Below are 24,249 nucleotides of genomic sequence, written 5' to 3'. Positions count from 1 at the left end.
TCCAGCGTTGGGCTACAGAGTCCTGCCGAAGTGATAGATAGAGAGTATGGCGTGACGAGGGCCCTCTCTGACTCTGAGCCATTGGCTGGCTCTAGATTAAATCACAAACAGCATTAGTATGCAAATTGGAAAAAAGGGCGGGGGTCCGGGAGGGGGGGGCAGTGACTTGTTTGGATTTAGAGGTTTCCACTTCCTGTGCGTCAGCCTTGTTTTGCATACATGGAATATTGTTGCTTTAATTTGCTTACATTGGATACACACACACACATGCCAACACACACACAACACCCACACATACATACACACACACGCACACAGAAACACACAACACCCACACAAACATTCACACACACACACACACACACAAACACACACAGGCTAACACACACACACACACACATAAACACAAACACACACACACACACACACACATCTATACACACATAAATACACCCGCCTGCATATGCACTTACACACACACACACACACACACACACACACACACACACAAACACAAAAAGGCCAACACACACACACACACACACACACACACACACAAACACACAAAGGCCAACACACACACAGGCCAACACACACACACACACACACACACACACACACACACACACAAACACACACAGGCCAAGACACACACACAAAAACACACACAGGCCAACACAGACACACACACGCAAACACACACAGGCCAAAAAACACACGTGCTCAGAAGAATGCACCTGTACTGTGGTGCACTTATACAACTCAGTAATATAAGGTGAGTCACGGTGTTCTGAGGTAAAGAGCAGGAGGTGCCGGCCAGATGTCAACCTACAACCATGCTGTTAATAAAAAGTACTAAAAATAAAAAATAAACATTTAATATCTTACGTTACTAATATATTCCTACTCTATGAAAAAGTTGTTCATTTCGTTTTATCACCTGAAACTAGTTTGATCTTGTTTTATGACGCTGTACACCATTAACGCGTTGAAATTGAAATAGTGAAATCAAAACCCGAAAATAAAATAGGTAATAAATGAAACCCCCCCCCTAACCTTAGCCCCCCGCTGCCCTGCACACATGAAGTCACCTGACGCTCTGGTTGTGGGACCGTGAGAGCTGTTCACAGATCTGGCTGGAGGATCCTGGGGAGATGACCCAGGACCCTTCAGCCAGATCTGTTCACAGATCTGCACACCTTTTGGGCTGCTGGATAGGATCTATCCCCTGGCGTTAAGCTGAATACACACATACTCACACGCACGCACGAACGCAACACCCACACAGACATACATACACACACACTCACACACACACACATACACACACACACACACAAACACACCGAACACCCACACAAACATATATACACATGCATACACTCGCCCACATATGTATACATACACACGAAAACATACACACTTATGCACATATGCACATAGACACGCATACACACAGACACACACACACACGCACGCAGGCACGCACGCAAACACACACACACACACACACACACACACACACACACACACACTGGCCAACAAACCCAAACACAAACACACAACGGCGAACACACACAAAGGCAAACACACACACACATCGCCGTGTCCCGGGATCAGAGCCGTCTCACACGTCGGTCCACCTCGCCCGTTGGAATGGTTATTTATCGCTTTACAGTGTTTACCGCCACGCTGCCTATAAAAAGACCAACACTTTGAGTTTAGGAGACATTTAAAGTTTGTAATTGAAAACACTTGTCTGTGAGAGCAGATGTGGGCCGCATTCCAACATGTATTCCTGAGATGCCTGCACTGAAGACGGATCCAGATGGGGCGCAACAGATACCAGATGGCAGAATGGTCCACAGCCTACTTATAGACCACAGGCCACACCCCCTCAGGTACCCTGCCTGTGTGTGTGTGTATGTGTGTGTGATGTCAACATAAACGATCAAACTATTTTTACTCATGGAACGTGCCTTCTCATGGCCAAACCGATAACTTCTGATCTGTCTAAGCTGGCACTAAGGCTTGTGGGGATGCAGGGTCCATCTTAGTCCCCTGCGGAACACCATTCAAAGTTAGTGAGTGAAGTCTGTGTTTGTGTTTAAACGCTAAATGGACTTCATTTATAAAGGCCACTGAAAGTGAATCAAAATGAATACCTTGCATGCATCCATTCATACAACGATGAGGCAGAAGGCAGGTCAGCAAGGGGGAGGAGCCTTGCTCAGGGACACCTTGGCACTCAGCTAGGAGGAGCCAGGGATCCAACCAGCAACCTCTCTACCTCCTGAGACCCTGCCCCCCCCCCCCCCGGGGTTTTCGGGGTGACGGGACTGTGGACATACATGTAGAGACCAGCTTCTACGGAGCCAATCCCACGCAGGCGGCCGCCTCCAGCAGGACATAAGATGCAGGTCCCTCCCTGACCGCTAGAGGACCCTAGACTAAGATTAGCTTCGACCGTAGATCAATCATTGTTTAGTTAAATACAATACGGTCGTTAGTAGCGATAATAACGTTTCCGTCTAACTCAAACTTTGACGTGAAGCAGACACTAAGAGAACAGCTCAGTGCAGCACACTTCTGGTTCACTTCTGGTACTGAACCGGGGGCTTTGGAACTCACATTCCCAGAACATCCTTTAGGGTACAGCAGTGTTCCAGATTCAGCAATATTAGAAATATCAGGCAGACTTTGTATGAGTAGATGGTGTCCTGTTGTTTTAACCACTGCATGTTAATGCCTGTTTCTGTTTGTTTATCATTGTATCTTGTTGGAGTTATGATTGATTGTGATTGTTGTTGTTATGCATTCTTTCTGTTATACACTTTTTGCTTGAGAAGTTGTTTTGTAAATAAAGCTTAACTTCTCACTTGTAACTTACTTACTTACTTACTACTTACTTACTAAGGGCAGAAGAGTATCAGTATAGTGTGTCCCAGACTGAGAACCTCATGTAAGACTGCATGTGTTCCATTCTAATGGAAGTCGCTCTGCTTTGTAACATGTTACACTGCTTTTTTTCCGGGGTTCTGTATACTGGTACTGTACACTGGTACTGTACCCTGATACTGTCCAGTGGATCCGTCAACTGGTTCTGTACACTGCACTTGTTCTATACACTGGTTCTGTACACTGGTTCTGTCCACTGCACTGGTTCTATACACTGGACATCTGCAAGGGGAGCCCATCGTTCCACCAGACCATTGCCGAAGAGCTCTTGCCAGCCTTTAGAATGTAAAGCACAGGCTCCAGGTCAGCTCATAACCACAGAAGAACATGGCCCCTCTTAAGTTCAGAGGAGCCGTGTTGTTCTTCTGTGGTTATGAGCTGACCTGGAGCCAGCGCTGCAGCAGAGCCCTGTGGTTCTTCACGCTACACACTGAGTGCAGAGTAAGGACGAGCCAGCAGTGTCCACTTGTATGTACCCTGATGTTCTCAACATGAGACCTCTACTCTGGTTGAGGTTTCATGATGTATTTACAATTTGAAAAAGTACAACATAGTACCCATACTATAAAAGTACTCCTCTCACGGATTTAACAAACGTCCAAAGAAAGGAATGAAGGAACTAATATTCTGCATATTACATCCTGGAAAATTGTGCAGGCCTATAGGGCTATGACGTGGAACTGGTTTGCAAGCAAAACGAAAACCAAACGAGAAACAGTAGATAACTTTAACCTTTAAGAACAAAGGTATTCAATATTTTAGATAATTCTCTTGTAAAAGTGTGGGATGTGGTCCATGCCCGTGAGAGTTCTGTGTTATTGGTTTCATCGCATTTGCAAAGTGATCTGTAATCATAAAATCCTCCAGCTCGATGTAAATGAATGCAAAGCGCTCAGGTTGCAGCGGATCGTTGTATGGGCTTGTTCTCTGGAAGACATTTGTCCTTTCATTGAACCCTGCACAGCAACCCTCCCCCTCCTCCCGTCCTCCTCCCCCTCCTGCCCCACAATCCCCCCCAAAGTCCCCCACCCCCCCAACACTTTGCCAATGGGTGTCTCTGTTATATTCGCTAACAAACGGCGAATCACTTTCTTTCGACCTGACAAAGGAATTCATTATCCTCCATGCGAGGAGAAAAATCCAGATATAGTTTCCTCCTCATGTGTTTACAGTTTGGCAGCCTCCACAAGTAAGAGTCTGCTGGGACCAAGGTACTGTGAAGACCACGTCCCACATGGGGGTCCTGGGCCGGACCTGGACCCGGGGGATGCCCTCAGACCCACCCGGACCCTAACCAATGGAGGTCTCCCACACCAAGAGCCATGCATGCCTGGTTATTAGACAGCATTCACGCTACTCCATGAGCTAACGTTATGCAAGAGAGCGTTTGGGATTAGTGGTTTCTTGTGTTGTGTTTGAGGTTGTTGTGTTTTTTTGTGTGTTTCTGTCCGTTTTTTCCAGTTTCTTGGTTGAAGACAACCGCGTGTGTGTGTGTGTGTGTGCGTGTGTGTGTGTGTGTGTGTGTGTGTGTGTGTGTGTGTGTGTGTGTGTGTGTGTGTGTGTGTGTGCGTGCGTGTGTGTGTGTGTGTGTGTGTGTGTGTGTGCGTGTGTGTGCGTGCGTGTGTGTGTGAATGTGTGTGTGAGGTAGAGCAGAAGAGGGGGGTTATAGTCACATGATCAAAGCTCATCATACAGCAGAAATCAAATGCACGACCTCAAAAAGTGGATTCTTCATTTTTTCTTTTTTGGAAACATGAAATCTTAACCCCAAGGACTACAGCTGACCATCTTAAGCTTGCACCCTAAGGACTACAGCTGACCATCTTAAGCTTGCACCCTAAGGACTACAGCTGACCATCTAAAGCTTGCACCTCAAGGCATCTGAGAGCCTATGACCACGACTGATCCAGAACATGTACCAAATCAAATACAGCATGCCTTTTGTGATTTGTCCAAATGGGCCAATGAGGAAAGGTTTCCTGGCAAAGAAAGCCTTGACCAGCAGGTAAGCTTCGAATGAGCTCAGCATCAACCCGTCTTTCCCCCATGCTGTTCCTCTTTCAAAGGTGTCTGTTGGGGATCTCTGCACTCTGGGTACTGTGGCCCACGAAGAACACAATCAGTTGTTCTGAGCAGTATACTGGACAAAGAGGAGGTACACCTCACACACACGCAAGCACACACACACACACACACACACACACACACACACACACACACAAATATATCATCATCTCCTGCCCGTTGACTCTGAGCAGGGTTAGATCGGAGCATGATGTCCACGCTGTCCATCAACAAGATACTCCCAGGTAGACCGCTCAACGTGATGCTGTTAATACTAAGTGCCCCCCCCCTATAAACCATGCATTACTGCACACGGTTTAATGAAATGTTATAAAGAGCAATGAAGTCATGTTGTTTGAATACTCTGCCTAAGTGTTTGGGCAGGGACTTTAACGTACGACCGAGTGTGTTTCAACTGATTTTGAATGAAGTACACATTGGTGTGGTCTGAAAGCACGTTGAAATGGATTGAGGTGGATTTTCAGGATCCACCTCTACTCTGATGAGGAGGTGGGGAACTGGGGGATTTGGGGAACCTTCCCATGAGGAGTTCAGGGACATGAGGACTGCTGTTATGCTTTCAACTAAACAACGGAAATCAAAGATCTCATTCAAGCCTAGCATTGCAGATCATTTTGTGGAGAATTAAATCACTGGGGCATCGTGAATATTTAGCCAATAGCCTACTCATTTTTTCCAATTATAAAAATCACAGCAATGAATATTAAAATCTTTTCATAAGCTATTTCACTGACGTGATCGAAATCTTGATGCTAATCTAAATGAACGACAAAAGTGTGTGGTCAGTTAATAATACACTGGAAAGACTTGCTCTTGAATATTGCGTTCTGATTGGTCCGGGAGGGCACCTCGTAACGTTCAACGCTTCCATATAAACCCATGCAGACTCCACACCGCTTCTATCTGTCATCCAAGTCAAAAGGAGCGTGGAGGCCAACGCGAGACAGCTGCAGCGTTCAGTAGATGGTAGCCTGTACTTGTATTACAGCTTTCATTGATTCTGCTACGGCGTAGCGTACAGTGAAGCGTAGGGGAGCGTCAGTCCTCTGAATGTCCAATATATCAGGACACATTTTATTCACTGTTAATACTGTAGATCTGTCTTAAGAGGACGATGCCTTGGAGGACCGGAGTTTTTCTTTTGATGTTGCTTAACGCATCTGCAAATGAGCTGGACCAGAACGAGTCCTATTCACCCAGGAGAACACGCTTCTCGTCCAATAGCCCTTGTAAGTAAGCGTTCTCTCTCTCTCTCTCTCTCTCTCTCTCTCTCTCTCTCTCTCTCTCTCTCTCTCTCTCTCTCTCTCTCTCTCTCTTTATGAACATTCATACTAAATCCCGTTCCTACCTTATGTTGACTCTGTGCACAGTCTGCATATATGTGGCTTTTGCAGCAGATCGCCTTGTCTCGGTACCGTAGTGTTTCCGTGATCCACGGGGATGCCGGTAGGCTGTAGGTGAACCGGCAACAGATGAGTAGCATGAGCATCTCGCTGACACTTGTGTGCGTGCAGCAGGCTGTGTCATGCTGAGGCTGGATGCCGGTGGTCGCCTTCCACTGCAGAGGTCCCCCTCCATCTAGGAGGATTTTACAGCACTTAAGTAGCCTTCTTTTTCGCTTTAAGACAGTAACGCGTTTCGAATCATCCGTGTAACCTTCAAGTGGCGCTAATAGTGCTCTCTGGTCACAACGGCATCATCGGACGAGGCAGCTGAACACCAATCCGAGCCTCGTCTCCGGTGGACGCCGGTTATCAGTTTTTGGGTCCCCGAGGCGGTGATTTAACGTAGGGTATTTTATAGTCACCCGTTAACAGTTCGCATTAGGGAAACTCAGCTCACTCTTCTTTTCATTTGGCACGCATGACTTTTCAAAGAGAGGCGCAGGATGGAGACGGGTCGCAGTCCAGCTTCCTCCGCGTGACACCGGAGAGGGCGTGTGTGCGCCTCACGCACGTGGCGTACTATGCCTTTCCGTTTGTAAAGTGTGTGTGTGTGTGTGTGTGTGTGTGTGTGTGTGTGTGGGTGTGGGTGTGTGTGTGTGTGTGTGTGTGTGTGTGTGTGTGTGTGCGTGTGTGTGTGAGCCTTTGGTTGTTTTCATCTAAATATCAGTTAAAAATTAAGAACGGTGATACAAAGGTCATTACCAAACCATGAGAAAAAAATCCTCATCCTTGAGAAAAGTAGATAGAGAGTAAGAGAGAGAATGGAAGAGAGAGAGGAGGGTGGGGGGTCGTGGTGTGTGTTTCTGACTCTAGAGTGCAGTATTACCGTATTCATATTTGGTGCACCCACAATGTTTATGCAGTATTGGTCTGTGGCCCTATTTCTTTTTCTTTTGAGTGTTTGACCAAAGCTGCTAAGTGCAGTTTGTGTGTGTGAGTGTGTGCGCGAGTGTTGTTGGCCTTCATGCGTGCTTGCGTATGTATGTGTGTGTGTGTGTGTGTGTGTGTGTGTGTGTGTGTGTGTGTGTGTGTGTGTGTGTGTGTGTAAATGTGCATGTGCTTGTGTGTGCGTGATTGCAGTTGGCCTCCGTGCAGGCTTGTGTGTGTGTGTGTGTGTGTGTATGTGTGTGTGTGTGTGTGTGTTTGTGTGTGTGTGTATGTGTGTCTGTGTGTGTGCGTGAGTGCGGTTGGCCTCCGTGCATGCTTTTTGTGTGTGTGTGTCTGTGTGTGTGCATGTGCTTGTTAGTGTGTCTGTGTGTTTGCATGTGCTTGTGTGTGCGTAAGTGAGTTTGGCCTTTGTGTGTGCTTGCATATGTGTGTGTGTGTGTGTGTGTGTGTGTGTGTGTGTGTGTGTGTGTGTGTGTGTGTGTCTGTGTCTGTGTGTGCTTGTGTGTGACGATCCATACTGAAATGGTGACACAAGGTTTTCTCCACAAAATGCTTTACACCATGACCCACTTATTTTAAAGTTCGGAGCCCACATACCAACACACAGTCAGGGTCCGGTATCGTACATCACAGAGCCCAAAGGAAACACAATACTCTTTACTTGGTCCCCTCATTGTTCACCGATGTTAACAAGCCTAACGAGGTTGCTGAAGGTCTGTCTCTGATTGGCCGGTGAGCTGACGGTATGTCTCTGTTTGATTGGCCGGAGGGCTGACGGCCTGTCTCTGATTGGGCCTGTGGGCTGTCGGTCTGTCTCTGATTGGCCGGTGAGCTGACGGTATGTCTCTGTTTGATTGGCCGGAGGGCTGACGGCCTGTCTCCGATTGGGCCTGTGGGCTGTCGGCCTGTCTCTGATTGGCCGGTGGCCTGACGGTCCTCTTTGTTTCATTGGCCGGCGAGCTGACGTCCGTCTCCCTCCACAGCCGACGTGGCGCGGTGCCTCAGCGGCGCCCTGCAGGTGGGCTGCGGGGCCTTCGCCTGCCTGGAGAACTCCACCTGCGACACGGATGGCATGCACCACATCTGCAGGGCCTTCCTGTACAGCGCAGCCAAGCTCGACACGCAGGTACTCCTGTCGTTCACCCCTCATGTGTTCATCGCTCGGAGGTCTCTGAGGACAGGACAGTGTGGATGAATGAGCTATATGGTGGGGATGCATGCCGTTATGCATGGGGTATACAACAGTGTGAAACATTGAATGACCTCATGGGTTTCGTAAAGCACGTTGTTATTGGGAATGTTTCTGGGTATCATTTCAAAGTTAATCTCCCAGTGGAAGACCTAAGCTAATGCCATGAGCCATGAGCCCCCCCCCCCCAACACCTGTCTTAATGGTAATTCTAACAGAGTAAAGCTTGGACCTTAATGTTAATGCTTACAGGGTAAAGGTTTGACCTTCATGTTAATGCTAACAAGGTAAAGCTTTAACGTTAATGTTAATGTTAAGGGGAAACCGCGGACCTTCATGTCAATGTTAACAGGTTTAAAGCTTTAACCTTAATGTTAACGTTAACAGGGTTAAGCTTTGACCTTGATGTTAATTCTAACAGGGTAAGGCTTTGACCTTCATGTAAATGCTAACAGGCTAAAGCTTTTACCTTCATTTTAATGCTAACAGTCCGTACGGTCCTTGTTTTCAGGGTAAAGCCTTTGTGAAGGAGAGTCTGAAGTGCATCGCTAACGGCATCACCTCCAAGGCCTTCTCCACCCTCCGCCGCTGCTCCACCTTCCAGAGGATGATCTCGGAGGTGCAGGAGGAGTGCTACAGCAAGCTGGACCTGTGCACCGTGGCCCGCACCAACCCTGACGCCATCGGAGAGGTGGCCCAGCTGCCAAGCCATTTCCCCAACAGGTCAGCTCCCTCCTCCTCCTGGTCCCCCAGGGACAAGGGGGAGCGTTGTACAACAAGAAGGGTCTTTATCCTGCCTTTACTATTCTTTAAGCTTCACCAGCAGAACTAGAAGCATTTAACCATCACTAGGAGCATTTAACCATCACTAGGAGCATTCAACCACCACTAGGAGCATTTAACCATCACTAACATCACTAGGAGCATTTAACCATCACCAGCAGCACTAGAAGCATTTAACCATCACTAGGAGCATTTAACCATCACTAGGAGCATTCAACCACCACTAGGAGCATTTAACCATCACTAACATCACTAGGAGCATTTAACCATCACCAGCAGCACTAGAAGCATTTAACCATCACTAGGAGCATTTAACCATCACCAGCAGCACTAGAAGCATTTAACCATCACTAGGAGCATTTAACCATCACTAGGAGCATTTAACCATCACTAGGAGCATTCAACCACCACTAGGAGCATTTAACCACCACTAACATTACTAGGAGCATTTAACCATCACCAGCAGCCCTAGAAGCATTTAACCATCACTAGGAGCATTCAACCATCACTAGGAGCATTTAACCATCACTAGCGTCACTAGGAGCATTTAAAAATCACTAGGTGCATTTAACCATCACTAGCATCATTAGGAGCATTTAACCATCACTAGCAGCACTAGGAGCATGTTACCATCACTTGCATCACTAGACAAGTTTATCAATCACTAGGAGCATTTAACCATCACTAGTAGCACTAGTAACATTTAAACATCGCTAGCAGCACTAGGAGCATTTAATCATCACTAACATCACTAGGAATGTCTAACAATCACTAGCAGCCACTAACCATCACTAACCATCTAACCATCACTAGCAGCCACCGGCAGCAACCGTGAACAGACTCCAGGTCTACTGCATAGTGCCTTTGAACATTCATCTTACATAGATGTATTCTGTTGTAGTAAGAAACCCACGCACCCAGAGGAAACCAACATAAACAAAATACAAGCAAAGGCAGCAGTGCTAGCTACATGAATCGCTTTAAACTGGCAGCATATGAACACCTTGTACTTTAACATAAAGATGAGACTGTCCCAATGTGTAGTCCTGTGGGCTGGTTTCTATTATACTGGAACTGGGACCGTTTTGCCGGGAAAAAGGAAGGAAGTGATGCCAACGTCCCAAGGGCCCTAGTACATAAAGAGCTGATTTTAGCCCGTTCATATCACTGTGTAGTGGGTTGGTATTATTAGTGTAATAAGAGGGGGTCGTTTCCTCAGCGCCCTCCTTGCCGGAGCCAGTAGGCTGCTCTTACTTTCCCAAGAGGTCAACCAGGAGAAGGGCTTCCTGATTCTTACAGAGCCCCTTATAACACAATGGTGCACATCTGATATTAGCATTGTTTAGACTCTTGGGGTGAATTAGATTCATGGCACAATGAGCATGTAGGGGTGAGGCAACCTGCTCATGATTGGCCCAAGTAAGGCTGCAGGAATGGGGGATCGAACCTGGAACCTTTCAGAAGGGAGTCCCTATACCCGCTCCACCACTGTACACCATCCTGCCAGTCCCCCATCATCAGTACACTCGGCTGGAGCATGTGATGCAGTTCATGCTCCTTAGACTCTCTGAGTTACAGTCCAAGCTGCTGTCATTTGTCCTCATTCTGCTCCAGCGTTTCAGGTGTTTGAAAGCGGGCGTTGTTTCAGTGAGGCTCCACCTGTGAGGTTGAACGGTGTCTTCCATGTCTGAAAAAATGAAATGCTGTCTGGCGGCATTTCAGCAGGTTGGGTGGGGGACACCGTGCTCATAAAAAAAAACAAAAGATGAGTGGCGTCACATGTTGACCACGTCAGAGCGCACGGAAACTATGCAGAAGTAATGACGGGAGGAGAATGTGACAATCGGCTTAATCTGTTAATCTAATTATCCAATTAGTTAAGGCGTGAGCGACTTGCACATGATGACAAAACAGATTGTCTCATATGAGTAAAATAAACAAAGTGTTTTGTGTGTGTGTGTGTGTGTGTGTGCATGCTTGTGTGTGTGTATGGGTGCTTGTGTGCGTGCGTATGTATGTGCATGCGTGTGTGCATGTGCGTGTGTATGCATGTGTGTGTGTATGTGCATGTGAACGTGTTGTGTGCGTGTGTGTGTGTGTGTGTGTGTGTGTGTGTGTGTGCGCGCGTGCGTGCGTGTGTGTGTGGCAGGTTCTATGGCCGGCTGCTCCAGAGCCTGATGGATTGTGACGAGGACACGGTGGGCCGTGTGCGGGCGAGCATGGTATCCCGGCTGGGCCCAGAGATGACCCTGCTGGTCCAGCTGCTGCAGAGCAAGGCCTGCCCGTCCGCCAGCACCGCCACCGCCTCCGTCTCCGTCTCCAGCGCCGCTGTGCCCACCGGGTCGGAGGGCCGCGGGGGCTGGCGCTGGGCCCAGGGGCCCCACATGTATAAGGTGCCCCCCAGCCTGCGGAGCAGGGACTCCGGCGCCGGGCACATCGGGAAGAAGCGCTCGGTCACCGACGGCTCCTAACCGCCTCCCCCTCGCCGCGCCGGGAGAACGCCTCCGATGAAGAGTCAGATCACGACGAAAAGCACAGACGACCGACTCCATCCCCCTCCCGCTGGACCGGACGTCAAAAGAAATATGTACCTCTACGAAACTCACCTTAAGCTGTTCACGTCGATATGGAAGTTAGATTGTTGTTGTATGTTATCTATTCTTTACGCTTTAGGCGCCATTGACTGTTCGCTACAACCTTTTCAACGCCGCCATTATGGAACCTGTGGCTGTTTTTACGTCTAGCAAAGCAGTCCTGTTTCCTGTTCCTCCCCTCCCTGCCGCTCAGAGAGAAACCCCAGCAGAGGTCTCGTGGGACTAAGCACAAAGCAGCCCTACTGGTTCAAACCTCTACTGCACCAGGGGTCCATGGTTTGAAAAGCACACACATACACACAGAGACCATGCCATCATGCGTCTGTTCATCCAAAAAAGTTTGTCCCAGAAGAGCATTGTGTCCGTGTTTTGGATGTTTCTGATGAACCACCAAATAGTGGGCATGTGCTCTGGAAAATGAGCTTCATCTTCTGCCATCTCGTCTCGTATCCTCGGCACTAAGTCCTCCTCGACAGCTCCAGCTCTCTGGGGACATCGCTCTGAGGAGAGAGGTTGGTAGTGATGGAGTGGGGTGTGGGGGTTCACCATAATCAATGAAAGGTTACCTTAAAAACTGACCAAATAACCGACCAACTGCCCTAAATGCTATTCCTGAGATACCAAAATAGTGTAGAGCCATCGCACAACAGTTCTTGTTTTCTGAGGGCTGGATGAACTCCATGATCCTTGAGGGAAACACATCTCAGATCTTTCTTCAAGGACATGGACTGCCATCTCTCCTTCAGAAAAAAGCTGTCTTGCATGTGTCGCCTCCAGACCCTGCAGACTGCAGAAGACTGCAGCGCTCTACGCTACACAAGGGACCATGTTGCTGGATCCTGTAACCGGTTTGATGATGAGGGTGTCCGTCCTACACACTGTTCTCCAGTGGGGGAAAACAATGAGAATGACTATTTAAAAGCCTTGTTGGAATGATATTGATATTTATTTTCCTACAATATTATTTAATATTTTTTGGGTTTATTTTGTGGCATTATAGTTATTTTTTTATTTTTACTTATTTCAATGATAGACATTTAGAGATGCAGTTATATCACAGCTCCATGTGAGGCCATGAGCTCCATGTTAAAGAGGTTAGTGGACACTAAGTTGTGGCTGAACAGGACGTGCGTCATGACTCTGTGCTGGACATAGGGTGTCAGGTTGGCCATTCATGTCAGTTATCTCCATATGTTGCAGGGAGGCCACCCCCAAAACAAACCATAGCTCAAACAAATACTGGTGCAAAATTACATCTTGGACCTTAATAATTGTATTGTATTTTCTGTGCCAAGATGTAAATCGGTGTTCAATAATTCAACCCAAATGCATTCGGTCATAGCTAGCATGATGTAGACACAACACAATCACCCAAGGGCCCTGGTAGTCTAATAATTGGAGTTCTGTGATGTTCCTGTCTGAGGGCGTCCCCCTCACTAGCTCCTCCATTATGTCATTAAGCGTTAGCTGCAGTCACACGCTAATGTAGCGATGGAAACCTTCATGAGAGATATACAGAATAAAGTACCTTAGTACCAGACATCACTGACTAACCAGTATTTCTTTCCTATTTTATCTCCAAACACAAAACGACCAAGACATTCCAAGCCCATCTGACCCTTAGTGACCTCGCCTGCCTGGACTGTGGTTCCCAGCCCAGGCCTCCAGTGTTGATTGTACAAAAGGGGACAAAAGTGGGCCAGACTTCTTCTTTTTTTTGCCAGCTAGAGAGAGAGAATTTAACATCTGAGATTGAATGTAATGATTTTGTCCAGTATAGGTTTGCGTGGACAATCGTTTAAAATCCTGACACTTTGTACAGTCATACCAACTCTGTTGGAGGTATGGTTATGCTAATGTTTCCTCTATCATGTGGATGAGCAGTGGTGCTGAGACACTAGTCTCAAACTAGATTCACTAATGACAGAACTGTTTGTGCAAAGTACAAATTCCCCTGAGCTGGAAGATATGATGAAGTGAAATACTTGCAGGCACAGCTACAGTCAATATGTTGCAGTTACACTTAGTGGTCCATTTTCTTTCAATTGTAAAGACCTATGACTTTTCTTTTAACCTTACGTTCTGATAACAATTTAGGTTAGTTAATTTTGAGGTAACCCCTGATCCAGAAAAAAATCACTTAGCATATGGATTCCCCTTTCATACGGAAACATTGCATGCCAGGAAAATTATATTATTTAAGGTCAGGTTTTTTTTTTCTGCCTAAACTTTTGTGATGTGATGTTAAGATGTCAAAACTATGCAATAATATCACACACAAAGAATTCATAGCCACACACACAATGTCCTTTTGTTCATTCAGTGGCCACTGTTACTGTAGGAATGAAAGCAACAGCATGTATATACTCTCATCCTACAACTGGGAGGGGCTACCTGCTCATCACTTCCTGTTCCTGTCCCTTCAGCCATCTCTCTTTCTCTCCCTCCTTCTCTCTCTCCGTCTCTCTCCCTCTCTCTCTACCTATCTCTCTCTCTCACTCTCGATATCTATCTCCCTCTCTCTCTCTCTCTCTCTCTATCTCTCTCTCGCCCCCCCCCCCCCCCCCCCCCCTCTCTTTCTCTCCCTTTCTCTCTCTCTCTATCTCTCTCTTTATCTCTCTCTCTTAGAAAAGAGAAGCGTTCTCCCAGAGCTACTGGGAGCCCAGAGACTGGTCAAACTGGTGTATCTCCCTAACGACACACTCTGTGTTTAATCTGCACTTTGCATCTTAACCACTATGAGGGCCTTGAAACCTTCAGCACGTGCACCTTAAACACACATTAAGGCAGTGGAAGAGGAGTCCGTCTGAATCTGTTTTTCACCAGGCGTCTCGTTGTTGTGCTGATATTTCTGTTTCTCGGTTGTCCATGAAGCCCACCAGTTGCTGCTAAACACGCCTGTTCTCCCCTCGATGCCGTCCCCCTTGAGACCCCAATGCTGGGGCTGCTTTCTTCTTTTGTACCCCCAATGTTGAGTAAACCTGGTATTAGTGGACATTGAAAACGTCCTGATGTGGGATTTGGGATTCCTTTTCTCCGTTTTCTGTAAACTTGTACATCATTTGTTATTCCTCTTTTTAATTTACTTTAAGGTAGTGCAACTTGTTTGTTGTGTTTTATTATTTTTTTAAGAGTCATATGTTAGGGTCACTTGGAGAATGTACCTGTCTATTGAATGTGTCTGTTGTGATCAGATCAAGAAACCTAACATTACCCCGTGAAGGCTGTCAGGAAAATCACAAAAACTTAACAATGCAGGAGAAAACCTTTTCCTTGTGGGTACAGTGGGTCAGGTCAGGCTGATTGACTTGTGCTTTTCTGTCCCAGCACTATGGGGACTTTACTCTATCGGGAATGTTCTCTATAGGAACTAGACTCTATAGGGACTAGACTATATAGGGACTAGACTCGATACTATAGAGGGACAATACTCTATAGGGACTAGACTCTATAGGGAGTATACTCTTTAGGGACTATACTTTATACACTCTATAGGGACTATACCCTATAGGGACTATACTCTATACTCTATAGGACATGTACTCTATAGGGACTTTACTATATAGGACTATACTCTATAGGGACTATACTCTATACTCTCTATACTCTATAGGACTATACTCTAAAGGGACAATCCACTCTATACTCCATAAGACTATACTCTATACTCTATATAGGGACTATACTTTCTATACTCTCTATATTGGCTATACTCTGTATACACTCTGTCGGGGCTATACTCTCTTTAGAGAGTATACTCTATAGGACTAGACTCACTCTCTATTGGGACTTTACTCTCTATACTCTATAGGGGCTATACTCCCTATACTCTATAGGGACTAGACTCTCCCACTCCCACCCTTTGACTCCTCATGGTACTCATTCCTCTCAAGACTTGAAATAAAAGCGTGCTTAAAACAAAACCAGAAGGCTTCAATGACCAGTAAACAATAACAATAGACAGGAAATAGAAAATGTAAGTTTATTTTATTACAAAACTCTAATGTTACTACGGACTGGGGGAGATTACTGAAGCCCTGAAACAGATGCTATGATACGCATGATGGATCCTTGTGAATCACTTGCACTTTAAATCTGCCCATCTCCATATATACCCTACTGTGTATATGGATGGGCTCTCTCTGTACTGAATAGTCATGAAGATACAAATACATAGATTGTGTGTATTTTGTTGATCAGAAATAAAACATTTATCATATCTGGCATATGGTACGAAATGTGTGGCTCAATGTTATTTTCACGACATCTGAAAGTTCAAAGTGGCCCAGAAGGCTTTGAGATATGGTTGCCACACAGAGATGTTCCTCACAAAGGGCTCTCCTATTGAAGGTGTCCAAACCAGAACAGGCTGAACCAAGACTGCAACGCCATCAGTCACAGTCTGTAGTCGCCTGCTCTGACCTCCACTCCCCTTCAACCCCAAATACTGACCAGAAACTACAAACATGTAGACAATGGTCAAACATAACCCAACACAGCAGCCAAACTCACATGAACTCTGCCCACCCAACAATGGTACACAGATACTTGATCCAAAGTTATCATTTGAATTAAAATCCATATTTCATTTTGTTGCCTCTGCTATTCTTACCCATCGTCCCCTGTGGGCCTTTATTGAGTGGAAGATGATATTTCAAAGGATCACGTTTTAAGATAAAGCACTCTTGCAGCCTGGTCCTGATCTGTCAGTGGCTCTGGGAGCTTGAGGACAGTGAAAAGAGCCTTTCACAGGCGTGTCAGCGTAGCACACACACAGGTGTCCATCACCCATTAAGGTAATGATCCCTTTAGGCACCCGTAGTTATTGTTCTGAGTGACACCTGTTTTTCTATCTGTGACATATTGAATGGTCCTGTGAATCTAACCCACCAGAGGGGTCAACTTCTCAGAAGGTTGGGGAATAAAGTATCATCAGGGAACAGCCAGCACCACCTCCAGATGAATAATGAACTTTCTTAAAGTTGAGCCCAAACGCGCTGAAACTGCAGAAGTGGCTGTTTGGTTTTCTGAGAGCCTGAGGAGGAAAGAGGAAGAGTTTACAGCAAGAACAGCTCTGTGGACATTATCTCAGTCAGAGATATCATTTCATGCCTATTTAGAGGAGGAAGTTCCTGTAGGGCTCCCTCTCTCTCTCTCTCTCTCTCTCTCTCTCTCTCTCTCTCTTCCTCTCTCTCTTTCTCCTTCAATCCCTCTCTTTTAATTAGTCTCTCTCCCTTTCTCCTTCTCACTCTCTCTCCCTCCATCCCTCTCTCTCCCCCTCCTTCCCTCCCACCCTCGCCCTCCAGCTCTCTCTCTCTCTCTCCCCCTCCCTCTATTCCTATCTCTCCTCCCTCCCTCTCCCCCTCGCTCTCTCTCGCTCTCTCTCCTTCCCTCTCTCCCCCTCCCTCCCTCCCTCACTCCCTCCCTCTCTCCCCCTCTCTTCCTCTCCCTCCCCCTCTCCCACTCCCTCCCTCTCTCCCCCTCTCTCGCCCTCTCTCCATCAGTAGCTCTCTGTTCTCATGGATAGGTGATGCTGCAGCACTGCACACATCATGTCCTTCGCCAACAGAGACACTCTCCTCCCGGTTCATCAATGAATCCACTTTAGCACTAGAACATGCGTTGCACGTGAATGACATTTTTTCCTTGTTGCTTCGAATCAACTCGTTTCTAAAAGGATTGTTGTTGACATTTAAACTGTCACTGAGTTGTCTGGATGGACTGACCCCATGCGGTGTGTTTCAGCACCGTAGCAGGCGACCTCCCTACAAGGTGAGCAGAGTGGAGAAGCCATGACGAACGATCATTTGGTTGACTCTGTCTCAGTCTCCACGTTGAATCCTAAGACAACCCTCCACCGTGGAGCCTCCTCTCGTCTGTCTATAAAGCCTGTCCTTCTCAAGGGAAATGTCCTTGTGAAGCCCCAGTGTTCGCCTCATGAGCCACTGGGACGTACTTCTATTACAGGCAACACTGGATGTCAACGTGTGGCTGAATCTCTCTGGATGAGCCGACGAGCTCCAGAATGTCTGTGTGGAGCTCTGAGGTCCAGAGTTGGCGCCGGCATTTTCCACTCGAGACAAAGAGAGGGACCCTGGAGGGACAGCGTGACGTTGGCATCAGTCTGAAAGCTGCCAACGCGTCCCACATTGTTTGCTCCTCTTCCTCCTGACCTTGAGTCGCGGAAGCCGGATGGTGGGGAAGGGTGGGGGTACCCCTGCAGCCCCCAGCCTGCAGCACCCAGCCCACAGCACCCAGCACCCAGCAACCAGCACCAAGCACCCAACACCCAGCCCACAGCACCAAGCACCCAGCCCGCAGCACCCAGCACCCAGCCCACAGCACCCAACAGCCCAACACCCTGAATCCAGCACCCAGCACCTAGCACCCATCCCCTAGACCCCAGCACCCAGCCCCTAGCACCCAGCTCCCAGCACCCAGCACCTAGCACCCACCCCCTAGACCCCAGCACCCAGCACCAAGCACCAAGCACCCAGCCCGCAGCAGGCAGTTGGACCGGGGCAGAAGAACAATGCATTGTGGGTAGTGTGGCATGGGCCCTCTCCCTCTGCACGGTGTGTTCATTATGACCTCCGCTTTCCCGTGAAGCTAGTGTCTATTCACCAGCAGCGTGACCAATCAGATGTGCAGTGAAACGCAGTCTGACTGGAGCAGAGCAGGATTACATCCACTCCAATCACACCAGCGATCTTTCCACCATGCTGTCAATTCTGAAGGAAAATGAGACGGAGAGAGAGATGAGGAGAGGGGAGTCTATGTTCTGCAGGGCCCGCTATTTGGATAGACAGATGGATATATAGTTACAGAGGGACCGATAGATGGATGTGCACGCCATCACTGATAATTCTGTCTGTCCACCATAGGACAGAGTAGGAGAGCAGCAGTACGCTGTTCATCTCACTGTATACCTGACAGCATTGTTACGTATGCTTTGATTCAGGTTAAGAAAACGAAAAAAATGTACCATCATAACATGTGTGAAACACTGCACCCATATGGCAACATACAACACAAAGAAACACATTTCATGCAGTTGTGACAAATGCAGTAATTTAGGGACACTTGGTGTCCACAAAATGACGAATGAAGAAGATTCCTAGAACGCAAGCAAGACCTCTCGTTGAGGCCCTCTGGAACACCAGTGTGACAGCGACATCTAGTGGTTCAACAGCACATGGTGACATAATCCTATAATATCCAAGCAGCTGTAGCTAGCTGCTTGGATATTATAGGATTATATCAACATGTGCTGCTAACAGGCAACAGCAGGGGCGCTGGTTGGATCCTGGGCTCCTCATGACAACGATGTCCAGGTGTTCATGAGCAAGACACCTGAGACACCTTAACAGCTCCTTGCCTCACCTCATTGTACATGTTTCACGCCATTGTGTGTGTGTGTGTGTGTGTGTGTGTGTGTGTGTGTGTGTGTGTGTGTGTGTGTGTGTGTGTGTGTGTGTGTATGTGTGTGTGTGTGTGTGTGTGTGTGTGTGTGTGTGTGTGTGTGTGTGTGTGCACGCATTGATGAATATATAATCATAATTACATATAATTACAATATTATATTCCTCTTTATGTTTACTGTCCCTGTTAGAAGGTTTGTTTATGGATTACTTAACAGCGATTGTAGATAGAAAATAAACACATTAAAGTGAATGCTACCCTACACCCTACGAGTATGATAATCAGTGTTATGGTCATCGATGTTATTTCTGTATTCACGCTGTATGTGTCAGTAAACCCTAGATATTCTATTCATTTTTTGCCTTTGAGAAAACGTTTTATTTCTGTGGTCGCCATCGCCCTAAGAGCTCACATAAAGGCCAAAAGGGATTATCAGAGTACAACGGACTGATTGTTCATTGAGTGCAGTGCTTCACTTTTTGCAAAAGCTCCTTGTTTACCATTCATAAACACTAATACGAGCTATACTGTATTAATATGTGTACGCCGGCCCCTTAAGAACAGGGAGTGTCCCTTGTCAGAGTGCCTCTGTGTCTGTGACTGTGTGGGGTGTTAGGTTGCACCACTCTTCACCTCCTCAAAGTGGTTCAGTTAAACTGCTGGTCGTTTCAATCTCACGTAACGTTTTGATGAGCGTCTTCAGCAGAACATTGGTCATAAGAGAGCGGTGGTCTGTTACCTGAATGTGCGTGGGGGCTGGATCCTCTTTCAGAAGCTATCATCCTCCTGTTTGACTGTATGATGAATTAGGGGTAGTTTGTGGTAAACAGTACTTAGCTACCTTCTTGAGTTACAGTGGGGGGACAAATGGTGGAATCAATAGAGAGGTTTGATGAAAGCCACTCGGAGGCAGGGAGGGACGTAAGTATTGCTCCGAGCTGAGAGGACATATCAGCCAATTAAGTCATTTAGCCATCAAACTGACACCTTGGAACCACACGGCTCTGATGGCCGACGTTTCTGTCCCCTCTGGTGGAGGTAGAAGAGGAACTCTGTGGCGTTGGTTCCCAAAGATGGAGTTTGTTTCCAACATCGTCTTCGAAGGAACTCTTTCTAATTCTGCAAAACATTCCAAACGCTCAGAGATTTTGAATTTAAAAAACAAAACTCACATGGGTACATTTAATTCAGAATGCACGTAAGACAACAGCTAATAGATAATAATAGTTGTTATAAAATATAGAAACAAAGGTTTCATCAAACACACAGATATTGTGTGTAAGAACTAAATGTCAAACAGAGACTAGTGTTTGTAGGGTGTAGCTGCAGTTTTTTCTCAACCTAATTAAAACAGACTCAGACTCAAACACATGGGCCTCGACCTTTATCTTATCTTTGTGTATCTGTTTCTTAAGACTTATAAGAACAAAATCTAAAATCAATAGAACTTTCAAAGGAAAACAAGTTTCAAGTTAAAAGTACAAAATGAAGTTACAAAGTAAAAGTTCTTGCATTGGCCATTTAATAGACCCAGGCCTTAGAAAATGTGTGTCCTCCTGTTGTTTGCCGTGTTCGGCTGCAGCATGCTCCTGATCTCCAACAGGGGGAGAGGAGGGGAAGTATTACTGTATGTTTTGGGCCTAATGTGTCAGGATAAATAAAAGTAAATTAAACAAGTAAAATAAGAAAAAGATCAAGGTTCACAAATATGTATGAGGTCTAACGTCATCAAATGAAGTAACAAATGTTAAGTGTGGATGTTTCAGTAAAATGTTCCTCTACGCTGTAGAGGAACATTTTACTGAAACATCCACACTGTACAACCCTGTTTCCACACTCCACAACGCTGTAGAGTCTACAGTGTTGACGTGGTGTATAGGCCCTTTATCCTGCTGTAGGCCTGCTCCTTCAGAGTGTTGTGATGAGACCAGTAGTTAGTGATCAGTCCAGAGGGCAAACCAGTCCAAATCCGAGAGGCCCATTGGCCGACGATCTGGGGAGGTCTTCTGAGAGTACCAACAGGTAATCCACCTCTCCGGGTTCACGCAGTGAGACACCTCATCTCCCAATGACGCCACTGGTTAGAGCCAAGGGTACCCATAGTGTCTTTACATCTTAACTGGAACTCTTCCGTAATCAAAAGCAAAAGGAATGAGTTTCCATACCGTCGCGTTAACGCCGTTTTCAATCAAGGACATACTTCAGCTGGACCTTTACCACACATCTGAGGACCGGTTCCTGTTGTCTGCTCGTGCCGCCTCCATGCCCCGTTTGGACGTCGCCCGACCGGAAGACGCGCTCGCCAGGCTGGAGAGTGATCACGGCGATCAGCGCGTTTCGGGGACGCCGAGGAAACGCACAGGGAACCTCGATACCCGGAGAACCCTGTTGTTACCAGAAGTTAAATCTAATGACCGGGGTGAGTGTGCAGTTTGCACACACAGAAACACAGAAACACAGAACACACACACACACACACACACACACACACACACACACACACACACACACACACACACACACACACACACACACACACACACATGCAAACACACGCGCGCGCACACACACACAGAAACACACACACACGCAAACGCACGCACGTACGCACGCGCGCGCACACACACACACACACACACACACACACACACACACACACACACACAGGCCTTGGTGAGAGGCCTTGGTGAAAATTGAATTGGCGAACATATAGTTAAAGACATATTTTGGTTTAAATATCGGTCAATATCTCAGTCATTGACGGGCTATTGAAAATGTGCACATTTAGTAATGGTTATTTTCTATGTTTTTGTGTGTAGAAACAAGCGGCCACTACATTTCTCCTCGCCCCGTGAAGCCCAAGGCCGCACCGCCGCCACGGCCTCGCGTTCTGTTCTCCGCGGCTCAGGTGGCGCAGCTGGAGCAGCGCTTCACGCAGCAGCGCTACCTCTGCGCGGAGCAGCGGAACGTCCTGGCGCACCTGCTGGAGCTGACGTCCACGCAGGTCAAGATATGGTTTCAGAACAGGAGGTACAAATGCAAGCGGCAGCGACAAGACCAGTCGTTGGAGCTAGCGGGCTACCCGGCCCTCTCACACCCCCCGAGGAGAGTGTCGGTCCCGGTGTTGGTTCGGGACGGGCAGCTCGTCTGCCAGGCCGCAGGGGCTCGTGCAGCGGCAGGGCAGGGCGGTGGGGCTCTTGGGATCTCCGGTCCAGGCTGTGGATATTACCGCTACACCGACGCCTTGTACGGCTACAACAACAACAACGTGTCGGTCGCTTGTCTCACCCACCTAACCGCCGCTCAGACGGCTGACCGCCACCCGGCTGACCTGGGCCTGATGGACGCTCGTTACGGACCTTCTAACGGGACGGTCAGCTTCGGACACATTCAGCCGTCAAGATTTTGGCTCGATTAAAATGAGTTCATAGAAATCTAGCATCCATTTGGAATATTCAGTGTATTTTTTTAATTGCTGTCGTTTTTTTTTTAATATTAATTTGCCAATTTGTTAAAAAAAAAAAAAAACGACGCAAAGGGGGCTGCTCATGTCATAGAAATAATGTTTGGTTAATTGTCTTTGAAATTACTTAAATTCCATTTATCTTGTAGGCTAGGCATGCAAATGATATTGAATTTGATCTGAAGGCCTAGATCTGTCCTTTGAGCGAAATGAATTAGGCCTACCGCTTATTATTGTGAATTTAATTAAATGTATATTTAGGAATAATCTTGCATATAACAGTAAATGCTGAATTTATTTCCCTTAGTTCAGTTATGAACTGGGATTTCAAGGTTGATAGACCACACACCGTCCCCAGGCTATGTTTGAGAAATGTTTTATCAAAGCACCCATCGAATACTTCTGGATTAAATGGCATGTGACCCAACAAGACAACCATCTTAAGTGCCTTATCAAACCCGAGTCATTATTGTGCCCTCGACAAAGCCTCGGAACACTTGGTGCGATAAGGCTGAGCGACTCGTTCTGTGGGGGAAACACATTCGCAGACAGAGTGGCTCTTCGCCCTCTGACGCTCAATCAAACGAGGATCCAACTCATCTAACCGGTCACCGATCGATCAGACTCAGATATAGGAGAGGATCGGCCCTTCGGGAATCAGGCTGCTCATAACACAGCAGTCTTCATAGAGTCACAATATCCCAATGAAACATGGGATTAATTAAGGCAGATTGATTTTTTTATTTGTCGATTTTTTATTATAACCAAAGCACAACAGAATCAGCAACTTAACAAATTCAAAGTTGTTATTCTGAGCTCATATATAATAGCCATAGCTAATGACATATATATTTCCTTTACATCTATAGAAAGAGAACTAACCTTGATAAGTATTACTTAATTAATATAGGGCTCCATATAGGAGCAAGATACTTATACTATCTAATAAAATATTAATACCAATAGACACATTGAAATTAATAATAAAACTAACCAAAAATACAAAAATAAAAAGGGAAAACACCCACACACACACACACACACACACACACACACACAGTAACACAGACTAGTTTATGGTAGACATTTAGGCAAACACACCCGCAACGATATCCCTTTATGGTTTCCTATTACTTAATCACTTCATATTAAAACAATACAACAATCAGAAGTTCAGTATTAATAACTATCATACCAATGCTCACACTGCTTTAAACGGCATGTCAGCACCATCAAGGAAACAAAAGAAGGGTTAAACAAGGGTTTAGTTTGCAATCTGTAGGCAAACTCAGACACAAACACCAGTGAGCCAACAGGCTCGCCCTCCAATCCAAAGCACATCAAAGCTGCTAGGATTTCAATGTCATCAATGTCATACCCAGACAGCGCTGAATCAACTGCAGAAAACACTGAACTCATCGC

At 46.6% G+C, this 24,249-nt stretch overlaps 2 protein-coding genes across 2 annotated transcripts; both read left to right on the top strand.

The window, feature by feature from the left end:
• Positions 1 to 6,145: 6,145 nt before the first annotated feature.
• Positions 6,146 to 11,819, top strand: stc1 (stanniocalcin 1; the record flags this gene model as incomplete). Its single annotated transcript, XM_079732963.1, has 4 exons — positions 6,146 to 6,272; positions 8,360 to 8,502; positions 9,077 to 9,288; positions 11,498 to 11,819. Exons 1-4 carry the CDS (start codon positions 6,158 to 6,160, stop codon positions 11,817 to 11,819), a joined length of 792 nt encoding a protein of 263 aa, XP_079589089.1. The 5' UTR covers positions 6,146 to 6,157.
• A 9,696-nt stretch (positions 11,820 to 21,515) lies between these two features.
• Positions 21,516 to 22,782, top strand: nkx2.7 (NK2 transcription factor related 7; the record flags this gene model as incomplete). The annotated part of the gene is made up of 2 exons (XM_079742800.1): positions 21,516 to 21,783; positions 22,184 to 22,782. 2 exons carry the CDS (start codon positions 21,516 to 21,518, stop codon positions 22,780 to 22,782), a joined length of 867 nt encoding a protein of 288 aa, XP_079598926.1.
• Between the last annotated feature and the right edge of the window lie 1,467 nt (positions 22,783 to 24,249).

Source organism: Pollachius pollachius (assembly GCF_949987615.1).
Source record: "Pollachius pollachius genome assembly, chromosome: 1".
In the NCBI taxonomy this organism is placed as follows: domain Eukaryota; kingdom Metazoa; phylum Chordata; class Actinopteri; order Gadiformes; family Gadidae; genus Pollachius; species Pollachius pollachius.
This window is presented reverse-complemented; position numbering and strand designations above follow the sequence as displayed.